The sequence below is a fragment of the Lissotriton helveticus genome, chromosome 6 (assembly GCF_964261635.1).
Source record: "Lissotriton helveticus chromosome 6, aLisHel1.1, whole genome shotgun sequence".
Taxonomy (NCBI): domain Eukaryota; kingdom Metazoa; phylum Chordata; class Amphibia; order Caudata; family Salamandridae; genus Lissotriton; species Lissotriton helveticus.
The window spans coordinates 39,965,544-39,992,584 of record NC_136067.1 but is presented as its reverse complement, the minus strand read 5'-3'; the positions used below and the strand labels follow the sequence as shown (position 1 = coordinate 39,992,584).

At 44.4% G+C, this 27,041-nt stretch overlaps 1 protein-coding gene across 1 annotated transcript in view; it reads right to left on the bottom strand.

Moving 5' to 3' along the window:
- LOC144761203 (potassium channel, subfamily K, member 16-like) overlaps positions 1–25,948 on the bottom strand; it is a 53,279-nt gene extending 27,331 nt beyond the window's left edge. The window contains exons 1-2 of the mRNA XM_078646696.1: positions 23,313–25,948; positions 8,585–8,699 (exon numbers count right to left, since the gene is read on the bottom strand). Of these exons, the coding sequence (XP_078502822.1) occupies positions 8,585–8,699; positions 23,313–23,525 (328 nt within the window). The 5' untranslated portion in view covers positions 23,526–25,948. The remainder of the gene's footprint in view (positions 1–8,584; positions 8,700–23,312) is intronic.
- Between the last annotated feature and the right edge of the window lie 1,093 nt (positions 25,949–27,041).

Below are 27,041 nucleotides of genomic sequence, written 5' to 3'. Positions count from 1 at the left end.
GTCTGGAGACGACCGGGGTGACTGGCCCCGCACTTGCATGGTTCCGATCCTTTCTCAAGGATAGATCATTCAAGGTGTCAGCCCCTCCTTACCTCTCTAAACCTCACCCCATCGCTCAGGGGGTCCCCCAGGGTTCAGCGCTGAGCCCCTCTCTCTTTAACCTATACGTCCAGCCACTCACGGACGTGGCTAGAGAATGGGGGCTCACGCTTGTATCGTACGCGGACGACACCCAGCTGGTGGTCACCCTCTCGGAAAGCCCGTCCCTCGTGGCATCCAACTTCAAAGGGGGTATGTCTGCTGTGGCCCGCTGGATGACGGACAACTACCTCCAACTCAACGCCGGAAAAACCGAGGTGCTCCTCCTGGGCCGCAACACCAGCCTTTGGAACGAGCACTGGTGGCCGTCATCCTTAGGCGACACCCCACTCCCCAAAAACTGTGTGAAAAATCTGGGAGTCTGGGTTGATGCCAACCTTAGTTTCCAGTCCCACACAAAAAAGGTGGCAGCCACCTGCATAGGCCTTTTAAGGAACCTCAGGCCCATACTTGGGCTCTTCGATGCCAAGGCTCGCCAGCTCATTTCCAGGCCACCATCCTATCACGCCTGGACTACGCTAATGTTCTCCTGTTGGGAGCTAATAAAGCGGAAACAGCTAGATTCCAACGCATTCAAAATGCGGCAGCCAGAACGCTGGTTGGCCTCCCACGGAGGTGCTCAGCCAGAGCCACCATCCGCAAGCTCCACTGGCTACCCGTGGACCACAGAATCCAATTCAAGGCCTTAGTCATGATCTTTAAGATCGTGAAACTGGGAAGCCCCCCTCTGCTTCGAAGCCTTGTCCAACCTTACGTTCCTGGTCGTGCTCTTCGCTCTGCCAACCAACTCCTCCTGTCAATCCCTAGGTTTCGACTTTGCCGAACTGGAGGCCGCTCCTTTGGGGTCCTTGGCCCCAAACGGTGGAACGATCTCCCCCTTAGCATTCGCACTATTGACTCCCTCCCTGCTTTCCGTAAAGCAATCAAGACTCACCTCTTCCCCGCCGCCTAGTTTCCCCCTCCCCCCCACCTCAGATTAGTTTGTCTGTTCTTAGCGCCGGGACACCCCTTTGCCGGGGTAGCTGTTGCGCTTTACCAAATTCAGAATAGAATAGAATAGAATAATAATTCGTACGGACTGAATCCCTTCAGAGAATTTCTTGGCAAGTTATTTAGACTACGTTGGACACTTATTAGATGTTTGACCCACCCAGCTCCCGAACCTAATATCCTTTCCATTATAGATTGCTTTCTGCCTTGGTTTTTTCTTTACACCATCCAGTACCCTCAGGAAGGAAGTGAGAAGATTCCCGCTGGGCTGTGCTCATTTGGCCATGTTTCCCCCCAGGCTGGTATGCCTGAGTGAAAACAATGGTCAAACGTAACATGCTCTTAGCGTATATGCCATTTAGACTCGCAAATCTTGGATAATAGTCCGGACGTCAGCCGAGTGCTGGTGATCTACATTATAAGTGGAAACTAGCCTGTATATGTTAATCGCAAGCCATTCTTTTTGCTGGTAATATTATCTGCCTTGATACGACGAGGTATTAAACTGTTTCTCTCCCCACTGCGATCTCTGTTGCAGTTTGGGCAGTTTTTTACAAACATGGTGTAGTGCAGGCTCATGCCTGGCCACCAGTACCGTGATTGTAATTCTTCCAGAGAATTTTTCAGTTTGAGGTGTCTGAGACCCTCGCCCATGTGTGCGTCTGCGATTAACAAGCTTCTCCTGTCCATGTTTGGAATCACTCTATCCCCCACTCCAGGGATTCGAGCAAAAGGGACGGAGTTTGCATCGATTATGTATGTATAATTGAGTGGATAGTTGATCGGTAACGCTGAGCAGTCGCCTCTTGATGACGTTTTCACCGCCAGCATTGTTTCACCGTCAATGTATTTTAATGTACGCTTTTTTCGATCTACGGGAGCCGGTTTAGTGGCTGCCGCTGCGGCTGCTTCAGCCAATGAATTCCCCACAACGTGAACGCCATCACGCTGATGACTCAGTGAGTGTGTCACGTGAGTCTTTGGTAGTTCTTTTTGTAAAAGAGCTACTTGTTCCCAGAGCAGTTTCTGCTTTATTGGTGCATCTGTGTCATCTTTGTAACCGTTCTGAATCCATGTCTGCAAATCTTTGTTATATGCTTTGACGCAGTAATATGAATCTGACACTATAAGTGTCGGGAATTCGCGATCCGCATTATCTAGCGCCATTTTCAAAGCTATTATTTCAGTTTGTAGTTCTGAATTAGTTTCTACTGAGTGTGATTTTGTTAATAGAGGTCTTAGTTTACCTCCACGCCACACTTCTTTTGTAATCTCACATGTGGGGTTGTATGCATGTTCTCCCCAAACGGAGGGTTGAGCATGTCCGTCTGTATAGATTACACAGGCGTAATGTCGTAGAGGAAGAATGTCGATTGGCAGAGGATACGTCTTTTCATATTTTAGATTTTTTAATTCTTCTAGTTCTGGATCAAAGTAGTAGTATACTTTGTCCGTTGTGATTGAATTTACCCATTGTATCCATTCCGGATTCAATGTTGTTGTTGGTAAATTACAAGGTGTTGTTAGTGCCTCAAAGGCTGATTCTGCTGTTCTGACTGTGATATGTCTACCGTCAGCTATGTCTAATTCTCTAGCTATTGCGGTTTGAACTGCACGAATTATTTTTTCTGTATTACTGAATTTCTGTTCAGCTTCTGTATACAAGTGTGATTTGAATGCAATTGGTACCTTTTCTCCCTCATTAGAGGTCAGGTATGTGAATCCGCATCTCCCTGGGATGACTCGGATCACAAGGTTGCGTGTGTTATCACGTGTTTCTAATTTTGTTTTAATTAGCATGTCTGTTTGTAAGGATCTCAAAATTTCTGTGTGTGTTTGAGTCCAATTGGATCTTTTAAAGTCTGGTTTAATTAGATCATAAAGGGGTTTGACCCTTTCTGCGTAATTTGAAATGTATGTTCTTCCGAAATTTAGGAAGCCTAGAATTGACTGTAAGTTTTTTAGTGTTTTAGGAGCTTGGATTACGGCACATTTCTCTAGGAAATTGTCTGCCAGGCTTTTGCCTTCACTTGATAACTCATATCCTAAGAATAGGACCGTCAGATGGGCAATTCTGGATTTTTTAAAGTTGAATTTGTAACCCTCTGCAGCGAACCCAAGTATTATGGTGTTCACTCTTTTCAAGTGAGTATCCAAGTCATCATCTGTTAAGTAAATGTCATCGACATAAGATAATGCTTCATCATCATATAGTTGTAGTAATTCTGTTACTCTCGCTGAGAATACCCCCGGGCTGTTCTTGTACCCCTGGGCTAACCGACAGAATTGTTTTTGAGTGCCATTTACTGAGAATGCAGTTAAATATCTGCTCTCTGGTGCTATGTTTTGACAAAAGAATCCATTGGAGATGTCCAGGGTTGTTTTGTATTTTTTGCGCACTATGTTATTCATTAGTGCAGCACTGTGTGAGTTTTGCACTGCAAAGGTTTTGCAACATGTGTTAAGGTGTCGGTAATCCAAAACTAGACGATATGAATTGTCTGGTTTGGAGACCGGAAACAAAGGATTGTTCATTTGTGAGGTGCAAGTTTCAATCACCCCCTGGTATTCTAGCTGATCTAGTATTTCATTTACTTGTTTTTTAGCTTCTTGCTTAATTGGGTACTGCCTTTGTGCAGTAGGTTGTGATTTTAACTGGATTTTGTGAGGAGGAGAATCCTCATCCCATCCTACATGATTTTTATATAAAGCAGGTGCTAAGGCCACTGCCCACTTTCTAGCAAGTGTGTATTTTTTATGAATCGGTATTTGATTCGAGAAGGCAGGCATAATTACTTCTTCGCCATGAGGGCACTCCCTGACAAACTCTGGTGGCCAGTCTTTTTCAGCTAGAAGGATGTCATAGCCTTTGGAGAGGTTATCCCAAAATAGTCCCCTTATTTTCCTAGTCTTATCTCCCTCTATACGTAATGTTATCTCGTATATCTTGTGGGGCTTGCTAACTCTGGTGTCTGCAGTTTCCACTTAAAGGTATTCATTCGTGTCCACTGTCTCCAGATGATTCATAAGGACTTTGCGAGCTATGCTCACCTCTGCTGCGCTGTCTAGCATTGTCTGAGCCCACTCTCCGTTTTTCAGTTGTGTCCTCAGTATTCTCGGCATTGTTAACTACCTTGATACTGGCTACCTTCTTTTTTAGAAATTGTAATTTCTTTTTTAGCTGAGCAGGTTCCTTGTCTTTGGACTTGGCGTGCTCTTCTGATCGTCCTCTTCTTTCCGATTTCTGCGAGGAAGTCTGAAAAGATTGAGAGGGACGTGTATCAATGTCTTGATATCTATCAGGTTTTTTAATATTATCCCTATTTCTAAGGTTATATCTATTCCCCGAGGGGTCACTCTGCGGTGACCTCTGCCTTCCTCGGGACTGGAATTTCTTTTCTTTAGGATTGGATTGTTTGTTTCCATCCCAGTTCTTTTTTGGTGAATTATTATTATTAAAAAATATTTTTTCTGGACTTGTAGTCAGTTGCGGTTTTACTGGTATTCCACCTAGACTATCTCTGCCTAGTTCTTCATAGGATTTTTCTATGATTCTGGCAATTTCAGCTGGTTGGTCTGCTATATCTGTCTCTTTTAACCTCTGGCGGATCGCCACGTTTGCTGCTTCACCTTTTATGTTGGCTAGTAATATAGCCGAGACCTGCTTGAAGTCTTTCAGTAATTTCATACCAAGAGTTAAAGCAGGTTCTGGACCGTATTCATCTTGAATTTGTTTTAGCACATCTGGTATTACCGAAATGGATGGAACACCGTGCGTTTTTGTGTAGATGGAAGCAAAGACTGTACCCCAAGTGTCACAGTCCTCAATGTGTGGTGCGATTCCCATTGGGAGACATATAGTCAGAATCCTGTGTTTTTCTAGCGGGGTGGTGTCAGGAAACACCGCCTCTATTTGGGTAATTTTCTGTGCCAACCAGAATGGTATCTGTTCCCGTTTAGCTGGAACTTTACCTAGGCAGGATTGGATGTTCTGTGGTGTAATTTTATTTGTGTTCCCCTGGTGAGGGGTCAGCTGTGGAAGTTTAATCGCTGGCTGAATTGTTGAAGTCCGCATTACATACTGAACTAATTGTCTATGAATTTTTAGTAGTTGTTTTAGCTGTATTAACAGCTCTGCTGCAGGCATTCTTTCGATGTCTGGATGTGGTGTGTATCCGGCTAAGACCGGCCACGTTGCTCCTGGTCTACCTAAAGGACCGAGCCTGGTAATGTGATTGTTATGTTTTAGGGCGCCATCAAATAAGAGCAAATGCTTTTGGAATTTGAGTGGTACTTCCACCTCCTCGAAAGGAGTGTACATTTCAGGAGGTTCCTCTACTTTGTAATAGTGGAAGTACTTTGTTACAGCATTAGCTGCTGGAAAATGTATCCATGAATAGTATACCTCTGTCTGCCGATATTCGTGTGCCTCGATTACGAATATGACTGTGCCACCTCTAGGTGTCAGTCCATTTTCTATAAGTTTTAAGGTTATAGATCTCCTTTTAATGACCGGAATGAGTGTTATATTCGGGTCTGCTGCTTGCATGGTAGCATCAGCATCTGCGAGTTCAGTTGCTAATCTTACTGCCTCTCTTTCATCATCACTCTCTGCCATTTTACAGACAGGATGGTATTATGTTTGTTTGCAGATCAGGTTTCTTTATGGAAACAGAGATTAGATGCACAATATTTTGGAACTGTTTATCCTTCAACGTTGACTATACCAAGAACCATACATAGGAGTTCCCTCCTGCGAGGTTTTGGAGGATATAACCTTTCACCCACTCCAGACGTCTTTGGAGTATTTGGGAAAAGGGGTCTGAGTGAGAAAGCACGACTGAGTTACTCTAAATGTCTTACGTTAGTTTTATCGCCCTTTCCAAACGCGTTGGGCGCCATGTAGTGTAGCTCCTATTTTCCCAATAGGCTCTGCGCATTGGAATAGTACCTACAGCAGTAAAGGCCTAGGCCAGACGTTAACTAGGTCTACTACTGTCGATACTAGACTTAATTTTTGGGTTTGCCAGCTAAGCTCAGAGTTCGCTAGAAACTTTCTCGAATGTTCAAGGAAGGAATTAACTCCCCTGATTAGACAAGAAGGGATTTAGTTTCTGACAACCATAGAACATGACAACTTTGCTCTCCCCTAATCAAGAGTCAATCTCGAGAGTCGTGTGAGCACAAGGCAATTATTTTACTCAGTCAGTACGTGCATTCTTAGTCTCATCAGAATGTAGAGAAAAGTAAGAGACGGGCGTGTTCAATAAAAAGGTGTTATTTATTGATCAGTCTCTTTTCTCATACATGAGAAATGGATCGATATTATTGCAATACTTATAGTTAAGTAAAGTGCATACATTAAAAGCAATAGTATAAAATAATACTGTAAAAACATTGATATGGTTTCTGAGCCATATGATGTTTAGAAATGATTAAAATATATTTACACACACATATACATTTGACTAAACGTACTCAACTGGTGTTTCTAAATACGCCTACCCCGTGTACCTGACCTAAGTCTAATGCGTGGGCGGGAATAGAAAGTTACAGTTTAAGTTAAGTTTGTTTTTGCCAAGTGAATAACTAAAGAATTCTCTGTGAGGGGTTATTCAGTTCTGTACCTGGAAGTTAGGATGAATGAGGAATGGTATCTCTTTCTCTGCTCTCGATATTCCAGGCTGCCTGCGAGGGCTGCCCGAAAGCGCCGGTGCTGGGTCTCTCGGTTTGAGATAGCAGCGCGTCTCTCAGCGCGTCAGGAAGGCGGGGCTGCTGCCAGCGGGGTCTGCTTCTGCTCTCGGCTTCGGCAAGTATTGCTGCTCCGTCTTGTCACCACGCGTGTGTTTGCATAGGGCAAGGTCGGCAATATTTATACCTTAAAGGTGCCGAGATTGACGTAAGGATGGACATAGATACGTCAATAAAGATGTCATACGACTTGCTCGTTAGCACATTCTTTACTAAAGTTCTCTGTGAAATCAAAACAATGGCCGCACGGATTATCCAGGTTGTCATAGGTTTGATTTGTTATGAGAACGTCGTATGCCTTATCAGGGGCTGGAGGAATGTCGCTTGTCTAATTAGATCTCAAGCGTTATGACCTAATCAGATAACACGTTCCTGTGCCGTAGTGTGACTGCGTCAGATAACGGTATCTGCATCATGGGGGTTTTCTTGCCTCATGGGCTGACTGTTAGTTAACTTGATAGTTAGTTTAACCAGAATAGGGTCAGGAATAGGGGGACTGATTCAGAACCTATAGAAATACACGACACCTACACCGACAGAAAGAAGCTTCATGGTTCTGCCTACTTAAAAGGATTTGCGCCTACACCTAGAGAAAGAAGCTTCAAGGTCCTGCCTACTTAAAAGGATTTGCGCCTACACCTACAGAAAGAAGCTTCATGGTCCTGCCTACTTAAAAGGATTTCCGCCTACACCTACAGAAAGAAGCATCATGGTCCTGTCTACTTAAAAGGATTTGCGCCTACACCTACAGAAAGAAGCTTCATGGTCCTGCCTAGATAAAGGGACTCACGCCTACACCTACAGAAAGAAGCTTCATGGTCCTGCCTTCTGAAAAGGATTTGCGCCTACACCTACAGAAAGAAGCTTCATGGTCCTGCCTAGTTAAAAGGATTTGCGCCTACACCTACAGAAAGAAGCTTCATGGTTCTGCATACTTAAAAGGATTTGCGCCTACACCTAGAGAAAGAAGCTTCAAGGTCCTGCCTACTTAAAAGGATTTGCGCCTACACCTACAGAAAAAAGCTTCATGTTCCTGCCTACTTAAAAGGATTTCCGCCTACACCTACAGAAAGAAGCATCATGGTCCTGCCTACTTAAAAGGATTTGCGCCTACACCTACAGAAAGAAGCTTCATGGTCCTGCCTAGTTAAAGGGACTCACGCCTACACCTACAGAAAGAAGCTTCATGGTCCGTCCTACTTAAAAGGATTTGCACCTACACCTACAGAAAGAAGCTTCATGGTCCTGCCTACTTGAAAGGATTTGCGCCTACAACTACAGAAAGAAGCTTCATGGTCCTGCCTACTTGAAAGGATTTGCGCCTACACCTACAGAAAGAAGCTTCATGGTCCTGCCTACTTGAAAGGATTTGCGCCTACACCTACAGAAAGAAGCTTCATGGTCCTGCCTACTTGAAAGGATTTGCGCCTACACCTACAGAAAGAAGCTTCATGGTCCTGCCTACTTGAAAGTATTTGCGCCTTCACCTACAGCAAGAAGCTTCATGGTCCTTCCTACTTGAAAGGATTTGCGCCTACACCTACAGAAAGAAGCTTCATGGTCCTGCCTACTGGAAAGGATTTGCGCCTACACCTACAGAAAGAAGCTTCATGGTTCTGCCTACTTAAAGGGAATCATGCTAAAAACCTACAGAAATAAGATTCATGGTCCTGCCTAGTTAAAGAGGCTTGCATCTATAATCCATAGGGGACTGATTACGTATGACCCTAAGTGACGCAGTTACCTATAGTAGTGACAACTGTTCCTGCGAAGAAGAAGGAGCTGCTGAAGTCCCAGTTGCTTGGATTGCTTGAATTTCCTTTCGGGTTCACGCCGTTCTCCCAGGCTTCCATGATGATCTGAAAGAAACACAGTTTGGTTCACACATTAGAAGGTATTAACGGATAATACTTGATCTTATAATAATTCTAGGGGCTCTAGGCATGAGGTTTGCCACATCCACAGAGTTGTATCAGAGTGATTTGTGGGTGTTTGATTCCAGCAGTGCTTCGAGGTAGGCGGTGAGCTGGCCGCCGGTGACCACTTACTGTAACTTTCAGCGGTTCCTCCCTTCTGGGGTATTTGACAAGGTTGTGTGTTAACCATGCATGCCTTTACAACGCGGTCCGAACCACGAATGCATCTTTAAAACGTATGCCTTTACCACGCACGTTGTTACAATGACTTGCCTTAGGGAATGCGCTGGACTTTGAAATAGTACGGCTTACTATTCCAACTCCAGTCTCTGCAACAGTAGGGAACATAACATAACAGGTGTATTTGTAAAGCGCATGATTACCCGTAGGTGTCCTGGCTCTGAATAACAGATGTATATTGTTACCCAACTCAATGGTACTCACTTTATCAACCTCAGATGGATGAAAGGCCGAGTGGACCCGCGGGGATTTGAACCTGTGACTATGAGGTCGAACACAGGCCCCTGCAGTGGCTGCTTTAGTCCACTGAGCCACCAGACCTGGAAAGTGTTGGACTTAATGTCCAACATCGGTCCAACAATGCTTTCGCTGGGGGGCGCTCTAGGATAGGGAATAGTTTTAATTTACTATCCAACACCTTCCCTACTATCCATGGGGACTGGTGTTGGAATAGTAAATTAAACTATTCACTATCCAGCGCCCCCCAACGCAAGTCGTTGTAACGACTTGCGTTGTAAAACTTGCATCGTAAAGGCATGTGTTGTAAAAGCATGCGTTGTAACGACGTACATCCAAAGGAATGTGTTGTAAAGAGGCATTTGTGATTCAGACCATGTTGTAAAGGCACAGCGTGGTTCGAGCTGCATTGTAGAGGCTGTTTCCCATTTGACAAACCATCTGCAATGTAAAGGATTATTACAGCTGTAAGAAACGCCAGTATATATTTATATATTGATAATGACATTATGGTTAGCAGCATCTAGGACCATATAGGCCTCTACAGAAGAGATGGGATGGTTACAGACCATCATCTAACTCCCCAGGGACCTCCACCCAAATATGGTGGGTTATGCAATCATGGCGCCCACCAGTGCACTGCTCATGACCTCACAAGGGACATCAGGGATGACGTCACTAAAGACAACATACATTGCATCACCTATTAAGCAACATATGTTATATTAACCCCTTGGCCGCGGTGCGAAATTTGCCGCTGCGCAGTGGTGTGCGCGGCGTCGCTGTGCTCGTGACGGAACCACGCCGCCATGAGTCATGTCTGGCGTGTGGTCATGACGGTGTGGTTCCGTCACAGTCCCGCACGCTCATTAATTCACCCGCACAGGTGGGGAATTAATGCCGAGTGGGCGGAGCGGCAGCTGCATGGCGGAACTACGCCATCATGAGCACACGCCGCCCGTGTCTCATCGCGCCATGGTTCCGTCATGAGCAGGCAAGGGGTTAAATAGAAATGAAAGGTGTCTGTAGTTCCACTCACCACCTCTGCATTTCCGAACAGATGTTAAAGGCTGGTGTAAGTCTTCACTGCCACTATTAAGATACGAATGTCATTTCAGCCAAACGATTGCTACAGCTGCCCTTCCAATTCATTGCATCGTCACAGACATTAAAGCAGTTGCATATTTGCAGTGCCCCTGTCACCATGCAGGTGTACTCACATCAAATGTATAGAAATTAAATGCACCTGTAATTACCTTTCCAAGAAATACATATCATATGCATTAAATGCAGTTATAAGGCTGCAGTACCACAGTATAAGCAGAGCCACTGAATCATGCGGGCGAAGGAGGGCAACATTATGTGGCAGGGCGTACTAAATTACGCAGCATGAAAATGCGAATTATGTGGTATAATGTAGCACATTTTGTGATAGTATCAATTCAGTATCTTGCAATTTTTACACGTTAACACTGTCTGGTCAAAGGATTCACCTTTATTGGTTCTAGTTTCACATCCAATACAGCAGAATGCAACTGAAAGGCGAACAATCATCTTTTGTGAAGTGCCTTCCGCTGCACAGCAACATGTGTCACTGCATTTTTAGTAACTTTGATCTATTTGAGCTAGAAACATTTTTTTGTGGTTTTAAATCTGCAAATTATGCAGTAGATGATGGATTGTGTGGCAAATGCAGCAAATCCATAATTATGTGTAAAAAGACTCACAAAATCCCAGTGGCCCGGAGTAAAAGATAGATAGATAGATAGATAGATAGACAGACAGACAGACAGACAGACAGACAGACAGACAGACAGACAGACAGACAGACAGACAGACAGACAGATAGACAGACAGATAGATAGATAGATAGATAGATAGATAGATAGATAGATAGATAGATAGATAGATAGATAGATAGATAGATAGATAGATAGATAGATAGATAGATAGATAGATAGATAGATAGATAGATAGGCAGATAGGCAGACAGACAGACGACAGACGACAGATGGACAGACGGACGGACGGACGAACGATAGATAGATAGTGAACTAGCTATAACTAGATAGATAGATAGATAGAAAGATAGATAGATAGATAGGTAGATAGGTAGATAGCTAGACAGACAGACAGACAACAGATGACAGATGGACAGACGGTCGGACGGACGGACGAACGATAGATAGATAGTGAACTAGCTATAACTAGATAGATAGATAGATAGAAAGATAGATAGATAGATAGGTAGATAGGTAGATAGCTAGACAGACAGACAGACAACAGATGACAGATGGACAGACGGTCGGACGGACGGACGAACGATAGATAGATAGTGAACTAGCTATAACTTGCACCCTATCATGCACTGCTTATGACCTCACACATCACTCATGATATGTTAAATAACATCATTCATGGCATGACATAATTGATGACATCACTTATAGACAAAGCAACCTGAATTATGAAGTGGGGAGGATCAAATTATGCAGCAGCGTTGACTAAATTATGCAGCAAGAAAGGCCAATTTATGCAGTGTAATGAAGTATATTTAGTGATAGTACTAATTTAACTTCAAAGTTCTCCAACGGTTAGGAGGAGATTACACGAAGCCTGCGTTTACTCTAGGGACCTGAATGCGCCAAATTATCCGTATCGCTATTGTGTTCTTTTTCATGACCCGGGCATGTTGCTGGTTTCCAGCTGCACTGTGAGTAGTTGTTTCACTTTCCTGCCAGTCAGCCCTAAACCTGAATTTTATTCTATCAACACTAGATGGCAGCATTGACCAAGGAATACACATGATAGCATGCAGGTCCTGATTCTGTGATATGTATCATCAACCTGATTTGCGATTCTGAAATAGCGATTTTTTAGAAATCGCTATTTCAGAATCGCAAATAGAAATGTATGTACAAATTCGCAATTTTTTTGCGAATTCTTAGTATTCCTTAATTGCGATTAGCAAATTGTGAATCTAAATTAAGGAATACTTTCCCATTCATTTCTATGGGCCATAGGAATGAATGGGAAGTTATACTAAATTTGCGATTCGCAATTTGAGAATCGTAAATTGAGAATAATTTCAAGGGTGCAGGGGTGTCCAAAGGACACCCTGTTGCACCCCTGAAATAAGCATGGGTGCACATGTGGCGCACATACATGCCCTAAGGGCATGTATGTGCGTCACATGGCACTTTGAAAAATGAAAAAAAATTGCATTTTTCAAGGAATTCGCAAATTACCACCAACTTGAAGTTAGTGGTAATTTGCGAATCCTTAAGGACAATTTTCATTTTTTTATGCTTCATACATTGCATTTAAGGAATCGCAAAATGTGTGATTCCTTTAATGCAATTGCAAAATAAGGAATCACAAATTTTGCGATTCCTTGTTTTGCACCAGATTTTCCTTGATACATACCATTTGGCAAATTCGCATTCGCAAACGCCGAAATTCTGCGAATTTCGGCGTTTACGAATGCGAATTTGCTTGATACATATGACCCTCTGTGAGCTGTCTAACTCCAGATACACCCAGCTGCTGGAAGAGTTTGGTACATCAGCTATGTACGCTGTATCCATACGCAGAGGGATGGTGCACTTTTATGTCAATCGGCTTCCCTTCTCTCACCGAATAGCATGCATCACTGATGCATCATCAGTGTTGGGACCACCCTTTGCTTTCAGCCTGGGCCAGCACTCACAAGGCAAGGGCATGGGAGCGACAATGCACACAAGTGGAGCTGAGACAAGCATCAGAAGACAAGCAGTGCTTACTTTGTATAAATCATAAGTGCCAAGACCCTTCTCAGGAGGCCCCTCAGCTTGTACAACCCACTACCCCCTGCCAGCACTGCCAATACCAGAACCACTAACCAGCACACTCATACAAGTGTGAAAATTTGGACTATTCCATCCACACAACCCTATAGAGATGGGCAGGGTGAAAGGCATTATTCATTTTTAATGTATATTAAAAAATGAAACACTGCGCTGTCGTCAAGCCAAAATTAGAGAAACAGCAGCAGCAGGCGGTGGCCTGTCATAAGTGCTGGTGTTGAGAATTAAGTGCTGGTGCTGAGCACCAGCAGACACAGGCGCAAATTAACCATTGCACTCATGAGCTAAGAGGCAGATGAGAGGAGAGTACCCAGAGTACACCATCCCTACTTTACCTCACAGAAATAGTGCTTTAGGTGTAGACAAGATGGAAAGATCTCTTTGGTGCAACCTGAAGAGGAACAGCTCCTTTAGGATGAAAGCCCACACCCACCCTAGGGCGGCGTGCTTCCTTATTGGGCTGCTTCACACATTGGCCAGATGTCAGTGCTAGTGTGAGCCACAACTCTAAATGACCCAGTGGGGTATGTGTACAAGCCCCTATCGCCACGGGAACGTCACTTTTTATGACATTCCTTTGGCGATAGGGGCTTCGCCTAATTTACAAGGCGGTGTTAAGCCACTTAACGTGGCTTGACACCGCCTTGTAAATAAGGCCCCTTTCACGCCATGCCTAGTATGAAAGGGGAGGGCAATGGGTATTGAGGTGGGCGTTCTGCTGCAACACCCATTGACTTTGACGCTGCATCCTATTTACAAGAGAGGCATAAATAGGAGGCGGCGCCAGAATTAAGACCAGGGAAAACCTGGCCTTACCTTGGTGCAATGAGGAGAAATGCTTTATTCGTACTCGTTTTTGCTGTTTCCATATGAGCTGCCTTGTGCAGTATACATGGAAACAGCAAAAGGCCAATGCTTGTTTTTGTACAGGAAGGTGCCCCTTCCTGTTTATAAACAATCATTAAAAAATTATGTTTTGCAACTTCTGTGTGTTCTGCATTAAGCAGCACACATAAAAGTTATAACACACCATTTAAAGATTGTTTATGTGCAGGAAGGGAGACCTTACATAAACAATCTTCCCCTGCAAGCACACACCCTTGCACTATGGTGCAAGGCTGCCTGCATTGGTGCTACACAGCTAGGTGTAGCGACAGCCAGCAGGTAACGCAGGGCTGCACCATATCCTTGTAAATATGGTGCAGCTCTGTGCTTTGGAAGTGACGGAGTGCGCATTAAACCAGGAAGGCCAATGCCACGCTCCGCCACTTCCCTTGTAAATATGCCCCTATGTGTGTTGGATGATGTAGTGAATGGGTTCTAGAGTGTGATTCTAGCAGTGGGGAGATGGACATGGGAGAAATAGCTAAAACTTTATACCAGTGGACAATAAAGGCTGACGCTGCATTCCAGTTACAAAGGGTCCAGACTTCTTCTATGCGTGGACGCTGGGGCCGCAGCACCCCAGCTCTCATGGCCTTGACCTTGCACAGACTGCACAAACCCTCGTTGCCGACATCATCACCAAAATCATAAGCATTATTATTATTATTATTGATAATAACAATAAGACAATTATAATAATGATAATTTTTATTATTGTTATTCTTATTATTATTATTAATAATAAAACATAATTATACTAATAATATTGACATTGTATTATATTATACATAGTATTGATGGATTATTATTATGGATAATATTATTATTATTAGTAGTATTGTAATCATTCTTATTACAAATTGTTATTATGAATTATCATCATTATTATTATGATTAATGATAACATTATTACTATTATTATTAATAATGGTTTAATTCCTCTTCTTCTTCTTCTTATTATTATGAATGGTATTGTTAATGCTATTGTTATAATTAATATTATTATGAATGGTATTAATATTATTCCAACTCTAGTCAGTCAACATGTTTCGCGCCCCTCGTGGTCAGGAGGATCTGTGGTGCTTCGTCAGGACAGGAATAGTGAGTGAATCTTCCTACCCCACAACTGTGTCAAAAGCTGTGCCCTTTGAGTGGTACCTACTTTTTGATGTTGGCTTTCCAACCTCATTTGGGGGAAGCAGAGGACGAGGTAGGTGCGACAACAAGATCGCGCACAGAAACCTTTAGCATGACTGAGCATCGCACCTCTGCCACACCCTAGGGAGTTTAATCTCCAGTTGGAGGTTGGAAAGCCAACATCAAAAAGTAGTTTGACCCTAAAGAGGGAACTCACATCAGACCAACAGGGTACCTTATGACCCCTTTGGTAGCATTAACCTATAAAGGTTTTTGATCTGACAGGGCGGTTCAGTTATTAAAATAACTGGTGGCCTCCCTGACCAGTGTTAACCCACATCATCGAACATTAGATACCATCTCACCTAGACTCTACCTTGCATTTGTCATTCAACATACCAATAAAAGATCTCCACCAAAGTGACCCTTTGGGGACCCGTTGTGCATGCAGCGCCAGCCCAACAAGGAGCAATGGCCCTATAATGAAGCATGTGAATGATGGATTTAACCCAGATCTTTTGACTGGGGTAGAATGTTTGCATTGTCAGCATTCCATCCATCATTTGTTCGCTGTAACACTTTTCGCCCTAAGTGGGATGGGTATGCCCAGACGTGGGTCCCTTGCTCACTGTGCCACTGGATTCAAGCAAGCCTGGCTGAAGAAGGGTGACATACCCTGAAACCGGTCCCAGGATGCTTGATTCTGGTCCAGGGAGGACCTGGCTTGGCAGTTCGGTCTGGACTGTTCCCATGGGGCACAGGGTCAAGACTGATTTGCATATGGCTGGGTCAAAACTGGGGTGGCATAGTGAGCAAAAGAACAATGGATTTAACCCAGATCTTTTGACTGGTGGTGAATGTTTGCATTGTCAGCATTCCGTCCATCATTTGTTTGCTATAACACCTATAATGAAGCATGACATCTCTTGGGATGTGTGAGGGCAACATGAAACAGTCCTGCTGACTGCCACCGTGCATATGCCCGAGTCCTCCATAAAAGACATTTTTTGAGGTGTACAAATAGAAGAACTCCCATGAGTACTGGTGTGGGTGTATAGATTTTGGTAAGTGCAGCAGGGAAAAAATGGTGGATGAGAAAAATGATTTAACCTACCTCTCGGTAGACTATAATTTCATTTTTGCATCCAATGGGTAGAAAGCAGTTCAAAGAGCGGGTATTATTTCAACCCAAAAGGAGTGAGCAACATGTTTCGGCCTGGATCAATACCCCCAACAATGATGTGTTATACTACCCACACCAACAAGACGATTTCTAGGTCAATTAATTAAGTGTAACCAGGTAGTGCAGTGAATGTCTCAAGATCTACACTCCACCTGGTTAAAATACCCTCAAGAAAATATTGTTATATATTTAGCTATATTTTTATTTGGGGTGGTTTATAATTATTTTACTGATGTAATATGTTTTTGTTAAAACATGTTTCTATGTTGTTTAATGTTCATTTAAATGTTTTATTTGATGTAACAACTAGTTACTTTTATGTTTCAAAGTCAAAGTACTTTATTCGGTTCATAGCAAAAACCATAAGAGTATACAAACATCAAGAACAAGCATTTACAATGCCATGGTCTCGGCATCATTAAAGGTAGAGCTATTGGCATTGCTCATGACATTTCTTTTTTTTCTTTAAATCATAAATAAATGGCATTGTCATTTACATTGCCAATACACAGCACTCTGCACTCAACAGCACACAGCACTCTGCACTCAACAGCACACAGCACTCTGCACTCAACAGCACTCACTACTCTGCACTCAACAGCACACACCACTCTGCACTCAACAGCACACAGCACTCTGCACTCAACAGCACACACCACTCTGCACTCAACAGCACACAGCACTCTGCACTCAACAGCACACAGCACTCTGCACTCAGCAGCACACACCACTCTGTACTCAACAGCACACACCACTCTGCACTGCACTCAACAGCACACACCGCTCTGCACCTGCACTCACTGCTCTGCACACTCACTCTGCATTTACACACTCACTCTGCATCTGCACTCACTACTCTGCACTCACTACTCTGCACTCACTACTCTGCACTCACTACTCTAGACTCACTACTCTGCACTCACTACTCTACGCACTCACTACTCTACGCACTCACTACTCTACGCACTCACTACTCTACGCACTCACTACTCTACGCACTCACTAATCTACGCACTCACTACTCTGCACTCAATACTCTGCACTCAATGCTCTGCACTCAATACTCTGCACTCAATACTCTGCACTCAATACTCTGCACTCTGCACTCAATACTCTGCACTCAATACTCTGCACTCAATACTCTGCACTCAATACTCTGCACTCTGCACTCAATACTCTGCACTCAATACTCTGCACTCAATACTCTGCACTCAATACTCTGCACTCAATACTCTGCACTCACTACTCACTACTCTGCACTCACTACTCTGCACTCACTACTCACTACTCTGCACTCACTACTCTGCACTCACTACTCTGCACTCACTACTCACTACTCTGCACTCACTACTCACTACTCACTACTCTGCACTCACTACTCTGCACTCACTCACTACTCTGCACTCACTACTCTGCACTCACTACTCACTACTCTGCGCTCACTACTCACTACTCTGCACTCACTACTCACTACTCTGCACTCACTACTCTGCACTCACTACTCACTACTCTGCACTCACTACTCACTACTCTGCACTCACTACTCACTACTCTGCACTCACTATTCACTACTCACTACTCTGCCCTCACTACTCTGCACTCACTACTCTGCACTCACTACTCTAATCCAGAACGGATGCACAGTACTCTAATCTAGAACTCATCAACAGTACTCTAATTCAGAACTGAGGCACAGTACTCTAATCTAGAACTCATCAACAGTACTCTAATCCAGAACGGATGCACAGTACTCTAATCTAGAACTCATCAACAGTACTCTAATCCAGAACTGAGACACAATACTCTAATATAGAACTGATGCACAGTACTCTAATCCAGAATTGATGAGCAGTACTCTACTCCAGAACTGATGCACAGTACTCTACTCCAGAACTGATGCACAGTACTCTAATCCAGAACTGATTAACAGTACTCTACTCCAGAACTGATGCACAGTACTCTTATGCAGAACTGATGCACAGTACTCTAATCTAGAACTGATGCATAATACTCTAATCCAGAACTGATGAACAGTACTCAAGTCCATAACTGATGCAGAGTACTCTAATCCAGAATTTATGCACATTACTCTAATCCAGAACTGATGCACAGTACTCTAATCCAGAACTGATGCACAGTAGTCTACCCCAGAACTGATGAACAGTACTCTACTTCAGAACTGATTCACAATGCTGTACCTCAGAAGTAATGTTATCATACTCCTTATGAACTAATATACAGACCTCTAATCCAAAACTGATCAATAGTACCCTACTCCATATCTGATGCACAGTACTCTAATCCAGAACTGATGCACAGTACGCTAATCCAGAACTGATGCACAATACTCTACCCCAGAACTGATGAACAGTACTCTAATCCACAACTGATGCACAGTACTCTAATCCAGAACTGATGCACAGTACTCTAATCTAGAACTCATCAACAGTACTCTAATCCAGAACGGATGCACAGAACTCTAATCTAGAACTCATCAACAGTACTCTAATCCAGAACTGAGGCACAATACTCTAATATAGAACTGATGCACAGTACTCTAATCCAGAATTGATGAGCAGTACTCTACTCCAGAACTGATGTACAGTACTCTAATCCAGAACTGATGCACAGTACTCTAATCTAGAACTCATCAACAGTACTCTAATCCAGAACGGATGCACAGTACTCTAATCTAGAACTCATCAACAGTACTCTAATCCGGAACTGAGGCACAATACTCTAATATAGAACTGATGCACAATGCTCTAATCCAGAATTGATGAGCAGTACTCTACTCCAGAACTGATGCACAGTACTCTAATCCAGAACTGATTAACAGTACTCTACTCCAGAACTGATGCACAGTACTCGAATCCAGAACTGATGAACAGTACTCTACTCCAGAACTGATGCACAGTACTCTACTCCAGAACTGATGAACAGTACTCTACTCCAGAACTGATGCACAGTACTCTACTCCAGAACTGCTGAACAGTACTCTACTCCAGAACTGATGCACAGTACTCTAATCCAGAACTGATTAACAGTACTCTAATCCAGAACTGATGAACAGTACTCAAATCCATAACTGATTCAGAGTACTCTAATCCAGAACTGATGCACAGTACTCTAATCCAGAACTGATGCACAGTACTCTACTCCAGAACTGATGCACAGTACTCGAATCCAGAACTGATGAACAGTACTCTACTCCAGAACTGATGCACAGTACTCTACTCCAGAACTGATGAACAGTACTCTACTCCAGAACTGATGCACAGTACTCTACTCCAGAACTGATGAACAGTACTCTACTCCAGAACTGATGCACAGTACTCTACTCCAGAACTGCTGAACAGTACTCTACTCCAGAACTGATGTATAGTATTCTAATCCAGAACTGATGTATAGTACTCTAATCTAGAACTGATGTACAGTACTCTAATCCAGAACTGATGAACCGTACTTGAATCCAGAACTGATGAACAGTACTCTACTCCAGAACTGATGAACAGTACTCTACTCCAGAACTGATGCACAGTACTCTACTCCAGAACTGATGAACAGTACTCTACTCCAGAACTGATGTATAGTATTCTAATCCAGGAACTGATGTATAGTATTCTAATCCAGAACTGATGTACAGTACTCTACTCCAGAACTGATGCACAGTGCTCTACTCCAGAACTGATGTATAGTATTCTAATCTAGAACTGATGCACAGTACTCTACTCCAGAACTGATGAACAGTACTCTACTCCAGAACTGATGTATAGTATTCTAATCCAGAACTGATGTATAGTACTCTAATCTAGAACTGATGTACAGTACTCTAATCCAGAACTGACGAACAGTACTCGAATCCAGAACTGATGAACAGTACTCGAATCCAGAACTGATGAACAGTACTCTACTCCAGAACTGATGCACAGTACTCTACTCCAGAACTGATGAACAGTACTCTACTCCAGAACTGATGTATAGTATTCTAATCCAGAACTGATGTATAGTATTCTAATCCAGAACTGATGTACAGTACTCTACTCCAGAACTGATGCACAGTACTCTACTCCAGAACTGATGAATAGTATTCTAATCTAGAACTGATCAACAGTACTCTACTCCAGAACTGATGCACAGTACTCTAATCTAGAACTGATGTATAGTACTCTACTCCATAACTGGTGCACAGTACTCGAATCCAGAACTGATGAACAGTACTCTACTCCAGAACTGATGCACAGTACTCGAATCCAGAACTGATGAACAGTACTCTACTCCAGAACTGATGAACAGTACTCTACTCCAGAACTGATGCACAGTACTCTAGCCCAGAACTCATGCACAGTACTCGAATCCAGAACTGATGAACAGTGCTATACTCCAGAACGGATGCACAGTACTCGAATCCAGAACTGATGAACAGTACTCGAATCCAGAACTGATTCACAACACTGTGCTCCAGAACTAATGCACAGTACTCTACTGTAAATCAAAGCTTTATTTTTCACCTTCCTTGCCCAGACGTTTGTCCACACCTGAGTGGGGCGGGGGGAGAAGAGACAGAGAGAGAGTATTTATCCTGAACAAAGGGGACCAGACTAGTCCTCTTGTTAGTAGCACAGTCTATCCGAACCATCCAGCATCACTTGTGCAAGAGTCAGTGCACAGCGGTGTCTTTTCCTTACAATGCCCTTTCGTGTGTTTGTTTGTATCTTAACGCCTTAACCGCTGCAGTTTTTCCGCCGCGGTGTGGGCGTTCTAAAGGGTGGGCGGGGTAGCGTCGGCCGTTGGCCGACGGCAGCACTAGGGAGGTAGTGCTCCCGTCGGCCAATGGCCGACGGCAGCACGAACGGGTTAAAGTGTCTCTTTTCAAAATGTTTTACAGCGAGGGATACACCAATGGCACGTTGTGCGCTGTACAAAAGTTAAACAACAATACCAAACTCCTGTGGTGCAGCTCCTTGCACCTGCTACTGCAAGTCCGTCGAGCACTGATTTAGCCTAGCGTTGTTTCTTGTGTTTCCCACAAATGTGTAAAAGGAAGAGAATGAAGTCACAGGTGGAGAGCAGGAGTCTGTGCCTGGAGTCTTACAGGACATCCTGGTCAAGCTGCATGGAGCCGTAGATATCGCGACAGGGATGGTGATGCTGATGCGACAGTGGGAAGTGATAGCAACATGGGGGAAATCTATCGAACCCCTGCATGCACGTGGCAAACGTCCCTTCCGCAAACTTAGGGAAGGTTCTTTAAATGTTCAAATAGTTTGGGAACTCCACGAACGTAACAATATTCTTCAACTTATTTACAAGGCAGTATGAAGCCACTTAATTTGGCTTAACGCCATCTCGTAAATAAGGCCCCCTTTCACGCTCTACTTAGCGTGAAAAGGGTGTGCAGTGGGTGTTGTGGTGAGCGTTCCACCGCCACACCCATGCTTTTTGATGCTGCACCAGATGTACAAGGCTGGGGCAGAACCTAAAATTAAGACCAATTAAAACCTGTTGTTCGAATGGCGATATGAGGAAAGATTATTAGCTTCTCCTCTTTCCTTGTTTTTTGTCTTTCCATGCATTCTGCAGCACACATAGAAACAGCAAATCACATTTAAAGATTGTTTATGTGCATGAAGGTGTCCCTTCCGGTACATAAACAATTGCCCGTGCATCGCAGGCACCCTTTCAACATAGCGCAAGGGTGCCTGCCCTGCACTGGTGCTAAGAGGTGCACAGTCAAAATATCGAGTTTGAAATATCGACGTACAAAAATATCGTGTTGGAAATATCGAAGGTACATAATATCGAGGTCAAGAATATCGTTGGACAGAATATCGACCCTAAGGTAAGTAATATTGATTTTTTTGATATCGATGTAAGTAATATCGAAGTTACTAATATCGATATTTGTATTATTATAATGTATTTTATTATGTATGTGTAATATTTTTTCTGTTAAGTATTTTACTTGTTCTAAATTATATGTGTATTATTTTTATATATTAATAATGTTATTTTTAAGTAAATTTTAAGTTTTAGTACCGGATACTAAATTAATTATTAATTTTTAGGAATTGTAAATTAATTTTAAATAATTTTAATTAATGATTTATTTTTATTTATTTTAATGGGTAAATATTTAATTTTTAATTAATTATTAATTGGCAATTAATTGTTTTATGTCATAATTAATTTTTTTAATTGGTAAATATTTGTTTTCATTCAATCCGCCCGACATCATAATGACCCCCAGCGGCTCTGTTGGAACAATGGCCAGCCAAACAATTGTTTTCAGATAATTTACCCCTGAGGAGAAGGTACATAAAGTCAGCAAAGTTCACAGGATATAGCATTTCTATACGGATTTCTTAGAAAGATATGCAATGATATGTTATCTATCCCAGTGGTTCTTAATCTGTGGTCCGGAGACCCCTACTCAGGGGGTCACGACTGCTTAGAAAATTAAATAATATTAACAGACTAATAAAGAGTATACAAAAAAGCAAGATTGAACATTTTAAGAAGTTCTGTAAATTTGAAGGAATTTTAAATTGGAGGCTAAAAATGAAATGGGTGTCTGCTGGTTGATTTGCGGGAGCAGAGAAAGTGCATCAAACAGAATGTAGTGTGGACAATGAATTGAATTTAGAGAACTCCAATTCTCCCCATTAAAGTGAGAATTTAGATTTTTTTTAAAACTTGTTTGTAATTAAATAAAATATTTTTATCATTTTCATATAGTTAGTGAATGCTTGTTTCTGCATTTTTTGTATATTATTTTGCGGTTCAAATCATAGAAAATGCTCAGGCTGGGGTCCCCGGCTTCTAGTATTGACTCAGTGGGGAGTCCCCGGATATCAACAATGAATCACTGGGGATCCCCGGGGTGCAGTAATGATTAAGTAGGGGTCCACAGAAGTCAAAAGGTTAAGAACCACTGATCTCCCCGCTTGAGTTTGCTTTTTCTTTTAAAAATAAAAAAATAAAAATGTAAAATAAATAAATAAATAAAAAAATCGTTCAAGCGCCTACCTGCACAAACTGTTCCAGCGCTGGACCGTCCAAGCACGTGTAGTTCTGAAGGAATTTCAGCTTTTCCATCTGGAACTGGACCCTGGAATGCTCTTCCGCCTGCTTTTCGAGCAGCTGGAAGACGGTAGCGCCCAGAAGCAGATAGACAAAGTAGCCCAGTATTAGTGCTAGTGCCAAGTTGCCTTGCTTGTTGCAGGTCGGAATGAGGGCCATTGTTGCACCCCCGGGTGCACGTGCTGGAGACGCTGAACTTCAGTGGGGTCACCACCACCGCCTACGTTGAAGAGAGGGACCTAGACAGCCATGTCCATGCCACCCTGTCCACACGCGTGGTCCCCTGGAGCTTCCATCCACATGTACACACCATCCACACCGGGAGTGCCTCGAGGCATGGGCAGCCGACCATTCATGCTGCAAGGTCACCCGGGGGCAGGCGCACGTGCCTCGGGATAAGGACCTGAGTGGGTCACTCCATCCCACTAATACCCTCTGCTGGCCGCTCTTGGGTCGGTGACCTGTGCCTGGTCCAGACCTGTGGTGCTGGTGTTGGTGCTGGTGCTGTTGTTGCCTCTGGTGGTGATGTCTCTCTATGTAGGTCAGCAGTAAACACTTGCTGCAGGTGACGTGTCCTCTTCCAGACCTGTGCTTGTGTTGGTTCTGGTGCTGTTGTTGACTAGGTGGTGGTGATTGTGTTATCTGTCTGTGTAGTTCAGCAGTAGCACACTTGCTGATGGTAACTTGTTCCCTGGTCCAGCCCTGCGCTAGTGTTGGCTTTGCTTCTGGTGCTGTTGTTGCCTCTGGTGGGATGGTTGTGTCCGTCTGTGTAGGTCAGCAGTAGCACACTTGCTGCTGGTGACTTGTGCCCTGGTCCAGACCTGTGCTTCTGCTTGTGTTGGTTCTGGTGCTGTTGTTGCCTCTGGTGGTGATGTCTGTCTATATAGGTCAGCAGTAAGACAGCTGCTACAGGTGGCTTGTTCACTGGTCCAGCCCTGTGCTAGTGTTGGCTTTGCTCCTGGTGCTGTTGTTGCCTCTGGTGGGATGGTTGTGTCCGTCTGTGTAGGTCAGCAGTAGCACACTTGCTGCCGGTGACTTGTGTCCTGGCCCAGACATGTGCTTCTGCTTGTGTTGGTGCTGGTGCTGTTGTTGCCTCTGGTGGTGATGTCTGTCTATGTAGGTCAGCAGTAAATACTTGCTGCAGGTGACGTGTCCTCTTCCAGACCTGTGCTTGTGTTGGTTCTGGTGCTGTTGTTGACTAGGTGGTGGTGATGGTGGTATCTGTCTGTGTAGTTCAGCAGTAGCACACTTGCTGATGGTAACTTGTTCCCTGGTCCAGCCCTGCGCTAGTGTTGGCTTTGCTTCTGGTGCTGTTGTTGCCTCTGGTGGGTTGGTTGTGTCTGTCTGTGTAGGTCAGCAGTAGCACACTTGCTGATGGTAACTTGTTCCCTGGTCCAGCCCTGCGCTAGTGTTGGCTTTGCTTCTGGTGCTGTTGTTGCCTCTGGTGGGATGGTTGTGTCTGTCTGTGTAGGTCAGCAGTAGCCCACTTGCTGATGGTAACTTGTTCCCTGGTCCAGCCCTGCGCTAGTGTTGGCTTTGCTTCTGGTGCTGTTGTTGCCTCTGGTGGGATGGTTGTGTCTGTCTGTGTAGGTCAGCAGTAGCACACTTGCTGCTGGTGACTTGTGCCTTGGTTCAGACCTGTGCTTCTGCTTGTGTTGGTTCTGGTGCTGTTGTTGCCTCTGGTGGTGATGTCTGTCTATGTAGGTCAGTAGTAAGACAGCTGCTACAGGTGGCTTGTTCCCTGGTCCAGCCCTGTGCTAGTGCTGGCTTTGCTTCTGGTGTTGTTGTTGCCCCTGGTGGGATGGTTGTGTCCGTCTGTGTAGGTCAGCAGTGAGAGAGTTTCTGCAGGTGACTTGTGACTTGTATCCTTGTCCAGACATGTGCCTGTGCTTGTGCTTGGTTGGTTCTGGTGCTGCCTCTAGTGTTTATGGTTGTGACCGTCTGTGTAGGTCAGCAGTAGCAGATTTGCTGCAGGTGGCTTGTGCCTTGGTTCAGACTTGTGCTTGTGTTAGTTCTGGTGCTGTTGTTGCCTCTGGTGCTGTTGTTGCCTCTGGTGGTGATGGTGGGTCCGTCTGTGTTTGTCAGCAGTAAGACAGCTGCTGCTGGTGACTTATGCCTGGTCCAGACCTGTGCTTCTGCTTGTGTTGGTTCTGGTGCTGTTGTTGCCTCTGGTGTTGATGGTTGTGACTGTCTGTGTAGGTCAGCAGTAGTACACTTGCTGCTGGTGGCTTGTGCCTGGTCCAGACCTGTGCTTCTGCTGGTGTTGGTTCTGGTGCTGTTGTTGCCTCTGGTGGTGATGTCTCTCTATGTAGGTCAGCAGTAAGACAGCTGCTGATGGTGACTTGTTCCCTGGTCCAGCCCTGTGCTAGTGTTGGCTTTTCTTCTGGTGCTGTTGTTGCCTCTGGTGTTGATGGTTGTGACTGTCTGTGTAGGTCAGCAGTAGTGCACTTGCTGCTGGTGACTTGTGCCTTGGTCCAGACCTGTGCTTCTGCTTGTGTTGGTTCTGGTGCTGTTGTTTCCTCTGGTGGTGATGTCTGTCTATGTAGGTCAGTAGTAAGACAGCTGCTACAGGTGGTTTGTGCCTGGTCCAGACCTGTGGTGCTGTTGTTGCCTCTGGTGCTGTTGTTCCCTCTGGTGGTGATGGTGGGTCCCTCTCTGTGTATGTCAGCAATAAGACAGCTGCTGCAGGTGTCTTGTGCCCTGGTCCAGACCTGTGCTAGTGTTGGCATTGCTTCTGGTGCTGTTGTTGCCTCTAGTGTTGATGGTTGTGACTGTCTGTATAGGTCAGCAGTAGCACACTTGCTGCTGGTGACTTGTGCCTTGGTCCAGACCTGTGCTTCTGCTTGTGTTGGTTCTGGTGCTGGTGTTGCCTCTGGTGTTAATGGTCGTGTCTGTCTGTGTAGGTCAGCAGTAGCACACTTGCTGCTGGTGACTTGTGCCTTGGTTCAGACCTGTGCTTCTGCTTGTGTTGGTTCTGGTGCTGGTGTTGCCTCTGGTGTTAATGGTCGTGTCTGTCTGTGTAGGTCAGAAGTAGCACACTTGCTGCTGGTGACTTGTGCCTTGGTTCAGACCTGTGCTTCTGCTTGTGTTGGTTCTGGTGCTGTTGTTGCCTCTGGTGGTGATGTCTGTCTATGTAGGTCAGTAGTAAGACAGCTGCTACAGGTGGTTTGTGCCTGTTCCAGACCTGTGGTGCTGTTGTTGCCTCTGGTGGTGATGGTGGGTCCGTCTGTGTATGCCAGCAGTAAGACAGCTGCTGCTGGTGTCTTGTACCCTGGTCCAGACCTGTGCTTCTGCTGGAGTTGGTTCCGGGGCTGTTGTTACCTCTGCTGGTGGTGTCTCTCCATGTAAGTCAGCAGTAAGACAGCTGCTGCAGGTGATCTGTTTTCCCTGTCCTACCTCTGTCTGCACCTGATAGCTTCTCTCTCCTGCATGGCCGGCTCCACATATGACTAAATGCTGACATTTTGAGATCATGGAAAGTACAGGCCGGTCGCAGCAACACTTGAAAGCCTCTACCCCCCCTCTCCCCCGACCCCCCCCCCCTCCGCTCTAATCTAAACGAACAAGTGGAAGGAGACAGTCAATTATTAGCTCAAAGAGCCCTCAGACAGAGGCTGCATTGATGACACCGCACTTAACCTGTCACCCATCTCAGAGCTCTTCCTTCTGTGTACA